The sequence below is a fragment of the Notamacropus eugenii genome, chromosome 5 (genome assembly GCF_028372415.1).
Source record: "Notamacropus eugenii isolate mMacEug1 chromosome 5, mMacEug1.pri_v2, whole genome shotgun sequence".
NCBI classification, from domain to species: domain Eukaryota; kingdom Metazoa; phylum Chordata; class Mammalia; order Diprotodontia; family Macropodidae; genus Notamacropus; species Notamacropus eugenii.
The window spans coordinates 24074013-24086561 of record NC_092876.1 but is presented as its reverse complement, the minus strand read 5'-3'; the positions used below and the strand labels follow the sequence as shown (position 1 = coordinate 24086561).

General features: G+C 42.5%; 1 protein-coding gene across 1 annotated transcript; it reads right to left on the bottom strand.

The window, feature by feature from the left end:
- Positions 1-1343: 1343 nt before the first annotated feature.
- Positions 1344-12253, bottom strand: LOC140507421 (sialic acid-binding Ig-like lectin 14). Its single transcript, XM_072615516.1, has 8 exons — positions 12189-12253; positions 5091-5227; positions 4578-4946; positions 3724-4008; positions 3429-3476; positions 2587-2844; positions 2187-2298; positions 1344-1949 (listed from the first exon to the last, which is right to left on the bottom strand). The coding sequence occupies exons 1-8, from the start codon at positions 12251-12253 to the stop codon at positions 1907-1909; spliced, it is 1317 nt and encodes a 438-aa protein (XP_072471617.1). The 3' UTR covers positions 1344-1906.
- Positions 12254-12549: the final 296 nt, after the last annotated feature.

Here is a 12549-nt window from a genome sequence, read left to right as displayed (position 1 = left end):
AAATCTAAGATATGTGAAAGTGATAGTAGAAAACTGAAAACAAATAAAATAATTATGTAAAAAAAGAAAATCCCAAATAGGGTCGTGAAGAGTCAGATATGACTGAAATGACTGAACCAAACTACCATCATGCCAGGCTGAAGAATGAATGGAGGGATAAGAAATAAATGTATTCTCAGAACTACTAATGTTTTTAAGGGTTGTAGAGAAAAGTTAAAATGACGGGGTGTGTGGGTGGTTTTGTTTTGTTTCAGTAGTCTTAGGCGAAAATACAAATTGGAGGGATAAGGGGAAAAAGGAGGAAGAAGGGGAGTAAAATCACTATGAAGCGGTATATCCATGAAGGAAGGGGTGGGGAGAAAGGGCATCCTATGAACTTCAATTTTATCTGATTGAATAAAGAAAGATTGAACAAAATTACCCAGAGATTTTAGTCTAGAAATAAAACTCAAAAGGAAAATAGGAGGCGACAGGAGCAAAGAAGATGTAGAGCTGAGGTTTAAGAAGGAGGACAGGGTATGTAGTTAAAAGAAAAAGCAACCCTGAATGTTGGAAAGAGGAACACTAGGGCAGGATTAAAAGGAAAGTAAAAGAGAGTAAAAACTTGGTATCAGGGGGCAGGGGAAGGGGAAGAAAAGAGCTGAGAAAGAGGAAACACTCTGTTTCATTTATAAGATCCAAGTGTCAGGCAAATTCCCTCCATTCTACACAGCCATCTATCTATTTGTAAACAGGAAAGAGTTCAAAAAAGAAAAAAAGTATAGGGACAGAATAGAGGTAAATAAATGAATAACATTCATAAATGAGAATGTGAATGGGATGAACTCACCCATAAAAAGGAAGAAATAGTCAAATTAGTTTTAAAAAGCAGAATCTGCCAATATACTCTCTGTAGATTGTTACAGAGTTAAAATTAGAAGACTGGAGTAAAATCTATTGTACTTCAGCTAAACTAAAAAAAAAAGGAGGAGGGGAAAGGTAAATGGTGCAGTGGAAAGATCACTGTACCTGGAGTCAGGAGGACCTGAATGAAAATCTGGCCTCAGATTCTCACTAGAAGTGTACCTTGGGCAATTCACTTATTCCTGATTGCTCCAAAAAAAAGCAGAAGTAGCAATCATGCTTTCAGACAGGGCTAAAGTAAATATAGAAAAAAATTAAAAAGAAGTAGGCAGGGGAATGTATTATGTTCAAAGACGTATTTTTAATTATATAAATATATAATTATATATATTTGCGTATCTATATAATTAATAAATTGATTAATAGCAATTTTTTACATATGTATCCAGTAGCATATCATCTAAATAGATAAAGAAAAATGGACTGTAATTGGAGAGAGAAATAGATAGGAAAATTATTATACTGAGAAATCTTTATGGACACCTTTGAGATCTTGAGAAATCTAACCAAAAGATAAATAAGAAATAAGTTAAATATCTGAAGAGAACTTCAGAAAATTACAGATAATGAATATCTGATGATAACTGAATGGGAATAGAAAGGAATTTACTCACTGCTCAGCTGTGAATTGCACCTTTACAAAAACTGACCAGGTATTGAGACATAAAGGTAGAAATGTAGAAAATGTAGAAAAGTGGATATACTAAGCACATTTGGTCAGAAAACAATAAAAATTATATTTTAAAATATAATTTTATTTGAAATTTCAAAATAACTTCAAAAGCCACTGAAGTTAGGCAAGAGGATGGGGTGAGGAATTATTTAGAAAATTTGTTGAATATAGATAGTTGCTAAGGGCTTTGAATGTCAAAATAAGACTGGGCCTCTGTTCCTGTGCTAGCGAACCATTGGAGGATCTCAATGAATCTCCAGTCAGAGTGTTTTCCCAACCTGTCCTCTCTCTAGCATCCATGCTCAGGTTTGTGACTTTCTCTAGTGCAGGTCAGCACCATCTTCTCTGTCTTTCCCTGTCCAGTGTGAAAGGCCTAAAAGAAAGGGTAGTTCAGTACAGATTTCTCAGACTTCCTTCCCAGGTGATTCCTCTTGCTCCCACTCCACCCCATCTACCAGCCTTGTAATGGAAATGTATATCCATTCTCAGAGGGTGAGAATGTCAGCTGTTATGCTCCCTGCTCCATTAAATTAAAAAAATAAGCAGGAAGGGTCAAGACACTGGAGGTCAGGATCCTGGGCTCCCATGGTAGAGAGGTAGATATACTCACCAGGTATAATAGAGCCAGGTAAGACCATAAGTGAGAAGAAAACCTATTCCCATAAGGACTCCCCGGAGCACAGTGAGGATTACAGGCCAAGAGGCATTCTTCTGCACTAGGGCTGAGGCCAGTTGAGAGGGAGAAGGGAAGAAGAGGGACAGAGAAAAAACGAGAGGGAGAGAAAAAATGGAGAGGGAGAGAGAAAAAGAGAGAGAAGGGGAGGAGGGGGAAGAGAGAGAGGGGGAGAGAGAGAGAGAGAGAGAGAGGGAGAGAGAGAGAGAGAGAGAGAGAGAGAGAGAGAGAGAGAGAGAGAGAGAGAGAAAGAGAGAGAGAGAGAGAGAGAGAGAGTTGTGGTGAACATTTGTCAACTCCATCTCTCCAACCTTACCCTCATCCCCTTTCTACTCACTCTGTACATAGAGGTTCACGGAGGCATGTTGTGTCCCAAAAGGGTGCTGGGCTTGGCAGGAGTATTGCCCACTGTCCCTTACTCTTAGATGAGGCAGCTTCAGAGGCAGAGCCTGGAAGTCTGAGGCTGGAGAGCTTCTTATAATTTGACCCTCCCAAATCCAACTGAACATGGCAGACAAGTTGCTGTCAACAGTGCATACTAGAAGGAGGGTCTCTGTCTCTGGGAGAAGCAGGTACGAGCCAGTTCCTGGAATCACTACTAAAAAGATCATCAGCTCTAGGACTAAGAAACCAAGGTCTGGAGAGAAGACTTGTCCAAGGTCACACAGAGCAACTTAATGTAAGGCAATGGGACTTAGTTTCAAAGGAAGTTGATCAGATCCAGTTCAACCCAGACTTCCCTTTTTTTCTAATTTAGATTCCTGGAGCTGTGGTGGTAAGATAATGCCTTCTGTCACCCTCTCTCCCTCTGCTGATACTTCATGTTCAACCCAGACCTGGCAGGTGTCATCCACATTACCCACAGACACTAGTTGTGTTTTTGCAAAAGACTTCCTTGGCAATTAAGGGAAAGATGGCATGAGATTTATCAAGATCCCAGGGCACAAAATTATCCAGGACCAGCCAGAGTCCTGAGACTTGGTCTCAACACAGCTGTGGTGTGATCATGGGTCCTGACCCAGCTTCCTTAACTAACCAGCTCTGTTGCTACCAAGTTGAGCCCCAGGTTAGCTCCTCTAACAGGGAAAACTTTGACCAGAGTTAAACTTTTTTTGGATCATACATCCCATGGGCCACTAAAGAGCCAAGAGTGCCCTACCCACAGATCCCTGATAATACCTGTCTTACTTCCCCATACAACATGGATGGTCAAGTTCTTCGGGGTATCTGAAATACAAAATTTCAGGTGACTTTTGGGTGGAAGCTGATGCTTTTTCCTCAGCATTGGGATGAGACAGGGACTTTCAATCCCAGAAACAAGGGAATGAAATAATTCCCCAGCATGTCTCCCCCTTTGTCCCCCACCCTCAGGGCCCCAGATGTCTTGGACATCCAATGACATCTTGTGTCTCAAGTCCTGGACCATCTCCTCTCAAGTTCACTCTTTCCTGGGTCTCCCACCTCCAGCACTCACAAGACAAGTTGAGTTGGATGGTCCTTTCTGTGGTCACATTGACTCTAGGGAAAGTTGCTCGACAAGTGAGGGTGGAGCCATGGTCCCGGAGCATTGGAGTCAGAGAGATCTCTGACAAAGAGTTTGCCTCATGGTCATGGTCCTGAGAGGAAAGGGCTGCTCCTCTCCAGGAGAAGATGGGTGGTGTCCCCTCCATACAGACCTCAGGAAATGTGCAGTTCAGGGTCACAGGATGCCCAGCCTCCAGGGTTTGGGGAACATAGATATCTGGCTTCTGGGTCAGAGCTGGGGCAAGAGAAGGGAAGTGGTGAGTCAGACTTCAGGTCAAGAAACATTGCCTAGTGCAACTCCCGGTGATGGCCCAGAGGACATCCATTGTATGTAACCAGCATGCTTTTCCCCAGTGTGGTCCCACCTAATTTCCCACACTGTCCCTTCCTCCATGGCCATCTGCTGTCTTATCCTGTGCCCTTAGCTGCTCACTCCTAGGGTTATAGCAGCATAGGAGAATGCCCCTTATTAGTCATCTATCCCATCCTCTAATCCTATGGAGATGCTGATGTCACATTTTCCTAAATACTTTCTTTTTTATCCATTTTATTAAAAAAAAGTAATAATTTAGTGTCAACAAAGGAGTGTTCAAGGGTTGTAGGGAGGAGAAGCGACATTCAAACCAGAGGCCTTTATCACTTCTGCCTTGGATCCTGTTTGCTCGCAGAGATCTCTAAAGGGCTTGCCCAGCCGCAGCCCTCAGCACCTGGACAAGACTTGCCTCCACAACATAAAATACATGAAAGGCCTTCCAGGGTTGCCCGGCTCCACCCAGGACTCCCTTCCCTGGAAGAGTTTCCTACCTGTCACATTCACATAAACTTGAAAATCCAAGTAACTGTGTTTCTGTGACTTTCTAGTGACCACCTCTAAGAAGTATTTCCCGCTGTCTGCTTTCCGGGCATCGGTGATGCTCAGGGAGCAGTCCCATCTCCTTGGAAACAAGCCGAGGTAGAATCGCCCTTGTGATTCCGCCTGTACATCCCGATCTCTGTCGTTTGTAGCCACAGGCTTATCTCTGTCAGTGTCTGCCCCTTCTCGAAACCAGCTAACAGTGAAGGACATAAAATAGGGGAAAAGGAGGACCTTGCAGGGGACCGTGACACACATCCCCTCCCTCACCGTCACAGAGCTGGGCACCAGCAGGTCACGCGGTATCCAGGACCCGGACCCTGTGAGCAAAGAGAGACTTAGCGTCTTCCACTCTTCTCCCCACCCACTGACTCCTCCAACCCCATTCCCCAGCCCCTATCCCACTCACTTGTCCTGTCCCCGTCTTTTCCAACTCCACCCCCACCCCGAGCCCCAGCCCGTACCCCACTCAATCCTCCAGAACAGGACCAGCAGCAGCAGACACTGCGATCTCATCTTTGGACCTCGCCCAGGGGCCACGTTACTTTTCGGCCCCGGGGCTTCTTCCCTGCAGGACCTCTGCAGTTTCCCCACTCCTACCCTATCAGTACAAAGGAGAAGTTGAAAGAGGAAGAAAAAGTGGGAAAGATAGAAAAGGGACAAGAAGGAGCAGCTAGTGGTGAAGTGAATAGAACACTGGCCCTGGAATCAGGAGGGTCCAAGATCTAATTCGATCTCAGATATTTACCAGCTGTGTGACCCTGGGCAAGTCACTTAACCCTGATTGCCTCCTCCCCCCCCCAAAACCCCAAATTCAGAACCCTGTTAACTCTGAGAGGACAGAGTTTCTGCAAAGGCTGTATTGATGGGTGTTTCCAGAGGGAGCTGTGGGTCTCTCCTGATGTTCTGGGATCAGCTAAAGCATTTCCCTATCCTCATGATTTTTGCAACTCTGAAGGATCGTTTGGAGAATAGTTTCAGGAATGCTATATGGCTGCAGATCAAGGAATGAATATCACAATTCCAAAAGAATCAAATATAATTGACCGAAATAAATAATAAAAAAAAGTACATGTCATAGAGGGCACAAAAAATCTGTGGCATATTACCAGTGGGGACTTGCTTGTTTTAAAAAAAAAATGGAAAACAATATGATATTATCTAGAAAATATGTTCTGAGAAAGTGAAGGCGGTTGGACATGTGCAGGAGCCCAGAACTGCAAGACTTCTGGGCATTTTTAAACTTAAGAAATACCACCAGCACAGTTGATGCATTCTACAGGATAGATGGACAAGAGTCGCATCAGACCAGAGATGTGAATGGCTTATAATCTACACTCATGCAGAAAGTCCTTATATTGATGAGGCTGAGAACCTGCTGAACTATTGAAGCATTATTCAAAGGATGGCTAGTGACCATCTAGAGAAGGAAGCAATCATCACTCGGAGTCACTAAGAACAGGCAGAGGCTACATGACTTCTTTGTCTCTTGACAAAGTGACTAGATCAGGTGAACACTGTAGAGGTAATTTTCCTGGATTTTATTTTCTTTTTAAAAATTTTATTGTTATCTTTTGTCTTTATATCACATTCGTTTCCTTCCATCTCCCTGCAAGGCAATCTTTGCCCCAAACTACCCAGGTTTTAGCAAAGTATTTTCTAATATCTCTCATGATACCCTGGTGGACATGACAAACAGATTTCGGTTAGATTTAGTGAACAGATTAGGAGCTGGTCAGGAAGAGTAGTTATTATTAGTTTAAATTCAGCTTGGAGGGAGGTCTTTAGTGGGGAACCCAGGAATCTGTGCTTAGTCCTATGCTGTTGAACATCTTTATCAATGACAGGGTTAAAAGGTAATCAGATTTGCAGCTGAGGCAAAGCTAGAAAAGATGGCTAATATGTTGGGTGACAGAAACACAATATAAAAATATCTTGGCATGCTAGAAAAAAATGAAGCAAACCTAATGAAATGAAAATTAAAAGGAATCAATGCCAAGTCTTATTCTTAGGCACAAAAATCACCCTCAGAAACATATAATGGGGGAACTATGGCTAGATTACAGTTAGTCTGAGAAATATCTGGGGGTTGTAGTGCCCTACCAATCAATTTGGCATAATTGAACAGTGTGACCGAGTGATTTTAGGCTACCTTAGGAGAATAATACCAGAGGTGAGAATTCCTTCAAATAGAGTTCCAGATGTGGCACCTCCTTGGGGATGTATTAAAGAAGGATCATTCTCTCCCCTTTTGCCTTCCCCCTTTCTGGACTTCAGAGCTCTGAGTGCTTCCTGCCAGGGACATCTAGATGGTGCAGTGGATAGAGCACCACTGCAGGAGTCAGGATGACCTGAGTTCAAATCTCACCTCAAACACTTGACACTCACTAGCTGTGTGACCTTGGGCAAGTCACTTAACTCTAATTGCCTCATCCTGGGTCATCTCCAGTCATCCTGATAAATATCTGGTCATTGAATTCAGATGACTTTGGAGGAGAAGTGAGGCTGGTGACCTGCACAGACCTCCCTCACTCATAACAAAATCAAGTGCAAATCATGTCATCATTTCTTCAGCAACAAAGGACAAACGCCCTATCCTGCTTCCAGCCAGTCATGCTGAATCTTACTTGGCTGCTGAAACCAGCTCTGCTCTGCCTGGGGCAACGATTGCCCATTTGTGTCTTTTTTGCCTTGATACAAGACCTTTCAAAATCTTAAAAGGCAGCTGGCATCTTCTCATTGCTGGGTACTTGAGCAGCAGGGTGATGTTTATCAGAGGAGCAACAGCAGTCGGGGCAAGCCAGGGGAAGGAAAAGTGTCACCCAGGGAGAGAGGGAGATCCACCAGAAAGCAGGAGCGCACATAGCGCTGACTGGGCTGCCCACATGAAAGTGAAAGGCTAATAATGAGCAGTCCTGGAAAGGCTGAAATATTAGTTTGTCAACCAGCCGTTATCCTTCTGTGATTCTTTATCATATTTGCTTAGCATTTTTCTGTGTGGGAATAAAACCATTTCTTCTATATTTGACTCCATCTGGTCAACAGACCTGGATAAACTGTGCCTTAGGTCTGGAAAACTCAGGCAGCTGAATCTGATAACAGCCTGTACATGATCTTTTAAAGATATCGAAGAATGGGAGGGACTTCTCAACTGTGGTTTGTACTCTGGGTACTTAAAAAAAAAACTTCCCTTTTTTAGGGAGATGCCTTAGACTACAGTTAAAAATAGAGTCATTCCTCTGGAATGAGACAGAGTTCAAATTGAAACCCTAGAAACTCTTACTCCCCTATGGAAGATGCAGGCAATCTTAGAGTAATGAATTCAGGTCAAATCACTTGGGAGGGTCAGGAGGTAGGATTTAGATCACCAGTCACAGGGGTCCTGGCTAACCACTCTACTAAGTAATTACTTACTTTACATAGGTAAGTAAATTAAGTGGGAGAATATTCTGTACCAGAACAGTGAAGAGACTGGGCATCAGGCATTAGAAGGATCAGTTGAAGAAACAGAGGATGTTTAAGCTGGAAGAGGATAGACATTGGAGGATGCAAAAGATCTTCTTAAGGCTGTAATATGGAGGAGGAATTATCACTTGGTGTAAGTCACAGAGAGGCTGATTTTGGATCAAATTAGCAAGCACCCTCATAATTAGAACTATGCAAATTTGGAAAAAGCTGCTCCTGAAGAAAGCAGGTTCCTCCCTCACTGGAACTTGGGGGAGGTGCAGGAGAGGGGCAGTCAGCATAGTGAAGTCAGGAAGCCTTGAGTTCCTAACCCACTTTAGACTAACTGCATGACCCTAAGAAAGTCACTTATACTCTACCTCAGTTTCCCTCCTCTGTAAAGTGATCACATGAATAGGACCTATTTCTTGGAGTTGTGTGGAAAAATAAGATAATACTTATAAAGCCCTTAACAAATCTTAAAGTCATAAAAATACTAGCTATTTTTGTTATTATTGTTGTTTAAGCAAAGGCTGATGGACTGATTGCCAGTAACTCATAGAAGAAACTCCTGGTGAGGTGTGTGTTGGACTAGATGGTTTATGAGGTCTCTTCTGGCTTGAAGATTTCTTGATTCTTTCCTCCTTTGTAAATGTGCACAAATCTCCTTTGTTGGTGGGTTCTTGAGTTTTTCCAAAAGAAGAAGTCACACTCACCATTTTTCAGTTTAGAAGCCCCTTTTTGAAGCTGAGGTTCTGATTTGTGTCTGTGAGGTGTCCTTCCCATTCTTTGGAGTCCTTCAGAGTCATGGACATTGTCCTCCATCTCATCTATCAGTTCTTTCTGTGACTGAAGTGTGGTTTGTCCAAATTTGTTGACTTGACCTCCTTAAGAGTGACTGGATGCTCTCTCTTCTGGTCCACCCACTTAACTTCTAGTCTTGGTTTCCTGTTGGGCAATCCTATACTACCCATTCTAGTCCTTCCCTCCTGTACAAGCCCATGAACCTTCTGAACCTAATGAGGGGCTCATCGGCTCCTTTACCTGATTCAGCCTCCATAGCCAGTTGATTATCAATGAGGGAAAAAATGAGGGCTGGTTTTAGTTTAGAATTAGGTGTAGATGAAGAAGATATGAGGATGAGATTTGGCTTGGATCCCTAAGGGTCGCTGGACTACACTTTGAGCTAATACACCTAGCTAATAGTAGGTATCCTAGAAAGCATAGTTTTAGGAGAAGGGGGAGCTGAAATGGTTGTAGAGATCAGGAAAGAGTTCAGTGGGGAAAGTGGAGAATGAGGATTTTTGGCTTGTCTAACTGTATTTTCCTTTTAGACAATTTGATATCACTGCAAAGGGTAGGCTATGGGTAGGCTAGGTATTGCTAATCTAAAGGGATGTAAGAAATTGCCTTTCTCTTGAGAAAGTTTGCTCCCTCTGAGCAAAACAAAAAAAAATGCCTCCCCAATGGGCTGTAATCATTTTTCCTCTTAATAGATTATTTGTTCCCAGAATGTTCTTTGCTATGCCCAATCTGTCTTTTAATTCTGCACTACTTTCAATTATCCTCTATTTAATTATGACTAAAATGGAGTCATTTCTTGATCTTTGTGAAGAAGAGAGCTGATGTGCTGAGAGAGGGATGAGGAGGAGCTGGTGAGAGAAGAAGAGGATTGGAGTAGAATCTGTGGTAAGTGATAGGGAGTTGAGAAGTGAATAGAAGGATTTTGTGACATCAGAGTCTCTCTTCTCTGTCCAGGCCCTTGGACTAAAGAGGAAGGGGCCAGCACAGGTCCCTCTGTTGATTTTCTTAGGTGTTTCCTCTCACCTTCTAATCTTCCTGTGTCTTAAGTTTGACAAGTTTTACACTGACTGACTTAAAGTTTAACTGATTGACTTAAAAATGAGTTTGTTTTACATTGAGCAAAAGTTTGGAAATCCCAATTCTGTATTGATTCCCCAGCCAGCAATGACTCAGAATTGTTTCTGTGGATCATCTGGTAAGTCTAGTTAGCTGGTGATTGTCTTCTCTCTAGAGACTTTCTCTTAGGCATTCCTTCTCAAGTTACACCTGAATTCCATTCCTGCTCTTTCCTAGGTACTCGCTTCACACCCGAAGATAGACCTTGGTTCTCTATACCCTCCATGGAAGGCACAGAGCTGCTGGGGGTCTAAGTTTACAGGCAAAGAGTTGACTGAGATTGGTCATATATTTCTGGTAAGGTGATGACATCAGTAAACCTGATAGCCATAGGGAGAGTTTCTAAAAATTAACCAGAAGGGCTTACTCAGAATGAAGAAAACAAATGTAACTCTTTCATAATACTAAGTAAGCTTGCTGAACAGTTTCAGCACCTAGTAATAAACATAGGAGGCATTATTATAAGAAATGGAGCAGTTAGGGAACACCACACTGCACAGAGCACTGGGCCTGGAGCCAGGAAGACTCATCTTCCTGAGTTCAAATACAGCCTCAGCCACTTAGTAGCTGTGTGACCCTGGGCAAGACACTTAACCCTATTTTCCTCAGTTTCCTCCTCTGTAAAAATGAGCTGGAGAAGGAAATGGCAAACCACTGCAGTATCTTTGCCAAGAAAGTGCCAAAAGGGTTCACAAAGAGTCAGATCCGACTGAAAAATGACTAAATAACAAAATTATAGGAGACAGCCCTATAAGAGTGATAGGGTAGTGAGGGAAGAGTTCTGAATGCTCAGATTCACCCTTTCTTGTGGGTTATCTGAGCATGCACAGATATCCCCTACTTGGTTCCAATCCAACACTCAAAAGTCAGGGAATTCATGTGAATTTCAGAGGAACACTGTTTTAAAAAACCCTCCAACAATAGCCATGGTCATAATATCCACCCAAACCTCAAAGTTGGGATGATCCTTGGGTTAGCTGAATTGCTCATTTTTTAAATATATTTTCTTTTATTAGTTAATTTATTTTTAGTTTTCAACATCCACTTCCATAATTTTTTCAATTTTCTGTCCCCCTCCCCTTCCTTCCCAAGACAGCATGCAATCTGATATGGGCTCTACACATACATACCTATTAAACCCATTTTCACATTAGTCATGTTGCAAAGAAGGATTATAATGAATGGAAGGAACCATGAGAAAGGGAACACAAAACAAAACAAAAAAGAAAATAATCTGTTTTGCTCTGCACTCAGTCTCCATAGTTCTTTCTCTGGATGTGGATGGCATTTTCCATCATGAGTCCTTTGGAGTTCTTTCAGGTCGTTGCATTGCTGTGAAGGACCAAGTCTATCAAAATCAATCATCACATACTGTGGCTGTTACTATGTACAATGTTCTCCTGGTTCTGCTCACTTCATTCAGCATCAGTTCATATAAATCTGTCCAAGTTTTTCTGAAGTCCTCCTGCTCATCATTTCTTATAGCACAGTAGTATTCCATTACATTCATATACCACAACTTGTTCAGCCATTCCCCAAGTGATGGGCATCCTCTCAATTTCCAGTTCTTGGCCAGCACAAAAAGAGTTGCTCTTAATATTTTTATAAATGTGGGTTCTTTCCCCATTTTTGTGGTCTCTTTGGGATACAGAACTAGTAGTGGTATTGCTGGGTCAAAGGGTATGCACATTTTTGTAGTGGCATAGTTCCAAATTGCTGTCCGGAATGGTTGGATCAGCTCACAGCCCCACCCAGAATGAATTAATGTTCCAGCTTTCCCACATCTCCTCCTCCATTTTATCATTTTCCTGTTTTTATCATGTTAGCCATGTAGTGTTCATTTTTATGAAATCAAAGCAAAGCTGCTTGATCAGGTTTGTCTGACATATTTCAGATCTCATGAAACATTCTTGTAGGTGAAGAAAGTCTTTGTGCTAAAGAATTGATTCTTTCGTTGACTTTCTAGTTTCCTCTAATATGTCACCAGTTTGTAGGCTGTGTACTCAAGTGATGCAATCCTGCTCAGGCTAATGGGCTGCGTCTTTGTCTTTTAAACATCCCAAGTCTCTACTTATCTTTACTGAAACATTCATTCTGAGATACTTCAGACTGGTTGGTTTATGCACAGCATCTAGAAGTATGTAATCTTTTCTGAGAGGGTCAGATCACCAAGCAAATAAGTGGCCATTTTGGCCAACAGTTCCTGGCACAGACCTGTGATACCTGCTTCAGTTGCTTCCATGACCTTCTTGGCTGTCTCCATTGTGGCATTGTTTACTCTGGGAAGGAGGAAAAGGAAAGGAAGGAGAGGAAGAAAGAAAGAGAGGGAAAAGAAAAAGGAGAGACAAAGAGGCAAGGGAATAAGAGAGAGGAAAAGAAAAGGGAAGGGTGGGGAGAGAGAGAGAGAACCTTGCTTCCATTTTCCATGCATGTCTCTTTTCTACCTAAGCTGACTGGTGAGTTCCTTGGTTTCATTAGATGAGATATTCCCCCTTCCCTCCTCATGGGAATTATTTCTCTTTGTGTCCTCAGAATTTGAAAGCACTGGCTACTGCACTC

Coding starts and splice junctions, on each gene's coding strand:
- LOC140507421 (XM_072615516.1), bottom strand. CDS start 12,253: ATGGAGACAGCCAAGAAGGTCATGGAAGCAACTGAAGCAGGTATCACA. Junction 4,947..5,090: donor GTTCTGGAGGATTGAGTGGG/GTACGGGCTGGG, acceptor CTTTGCTCACAG/GGTCCGGGTCCTGGATACCG. Junction 2,299..2,586: donor CGTGAACCTCTATGTACAGA/GTGAGTAGAAAG, acceptor AACTGGCCTCAG/CCCTAGTGCAGAAGAATGCC.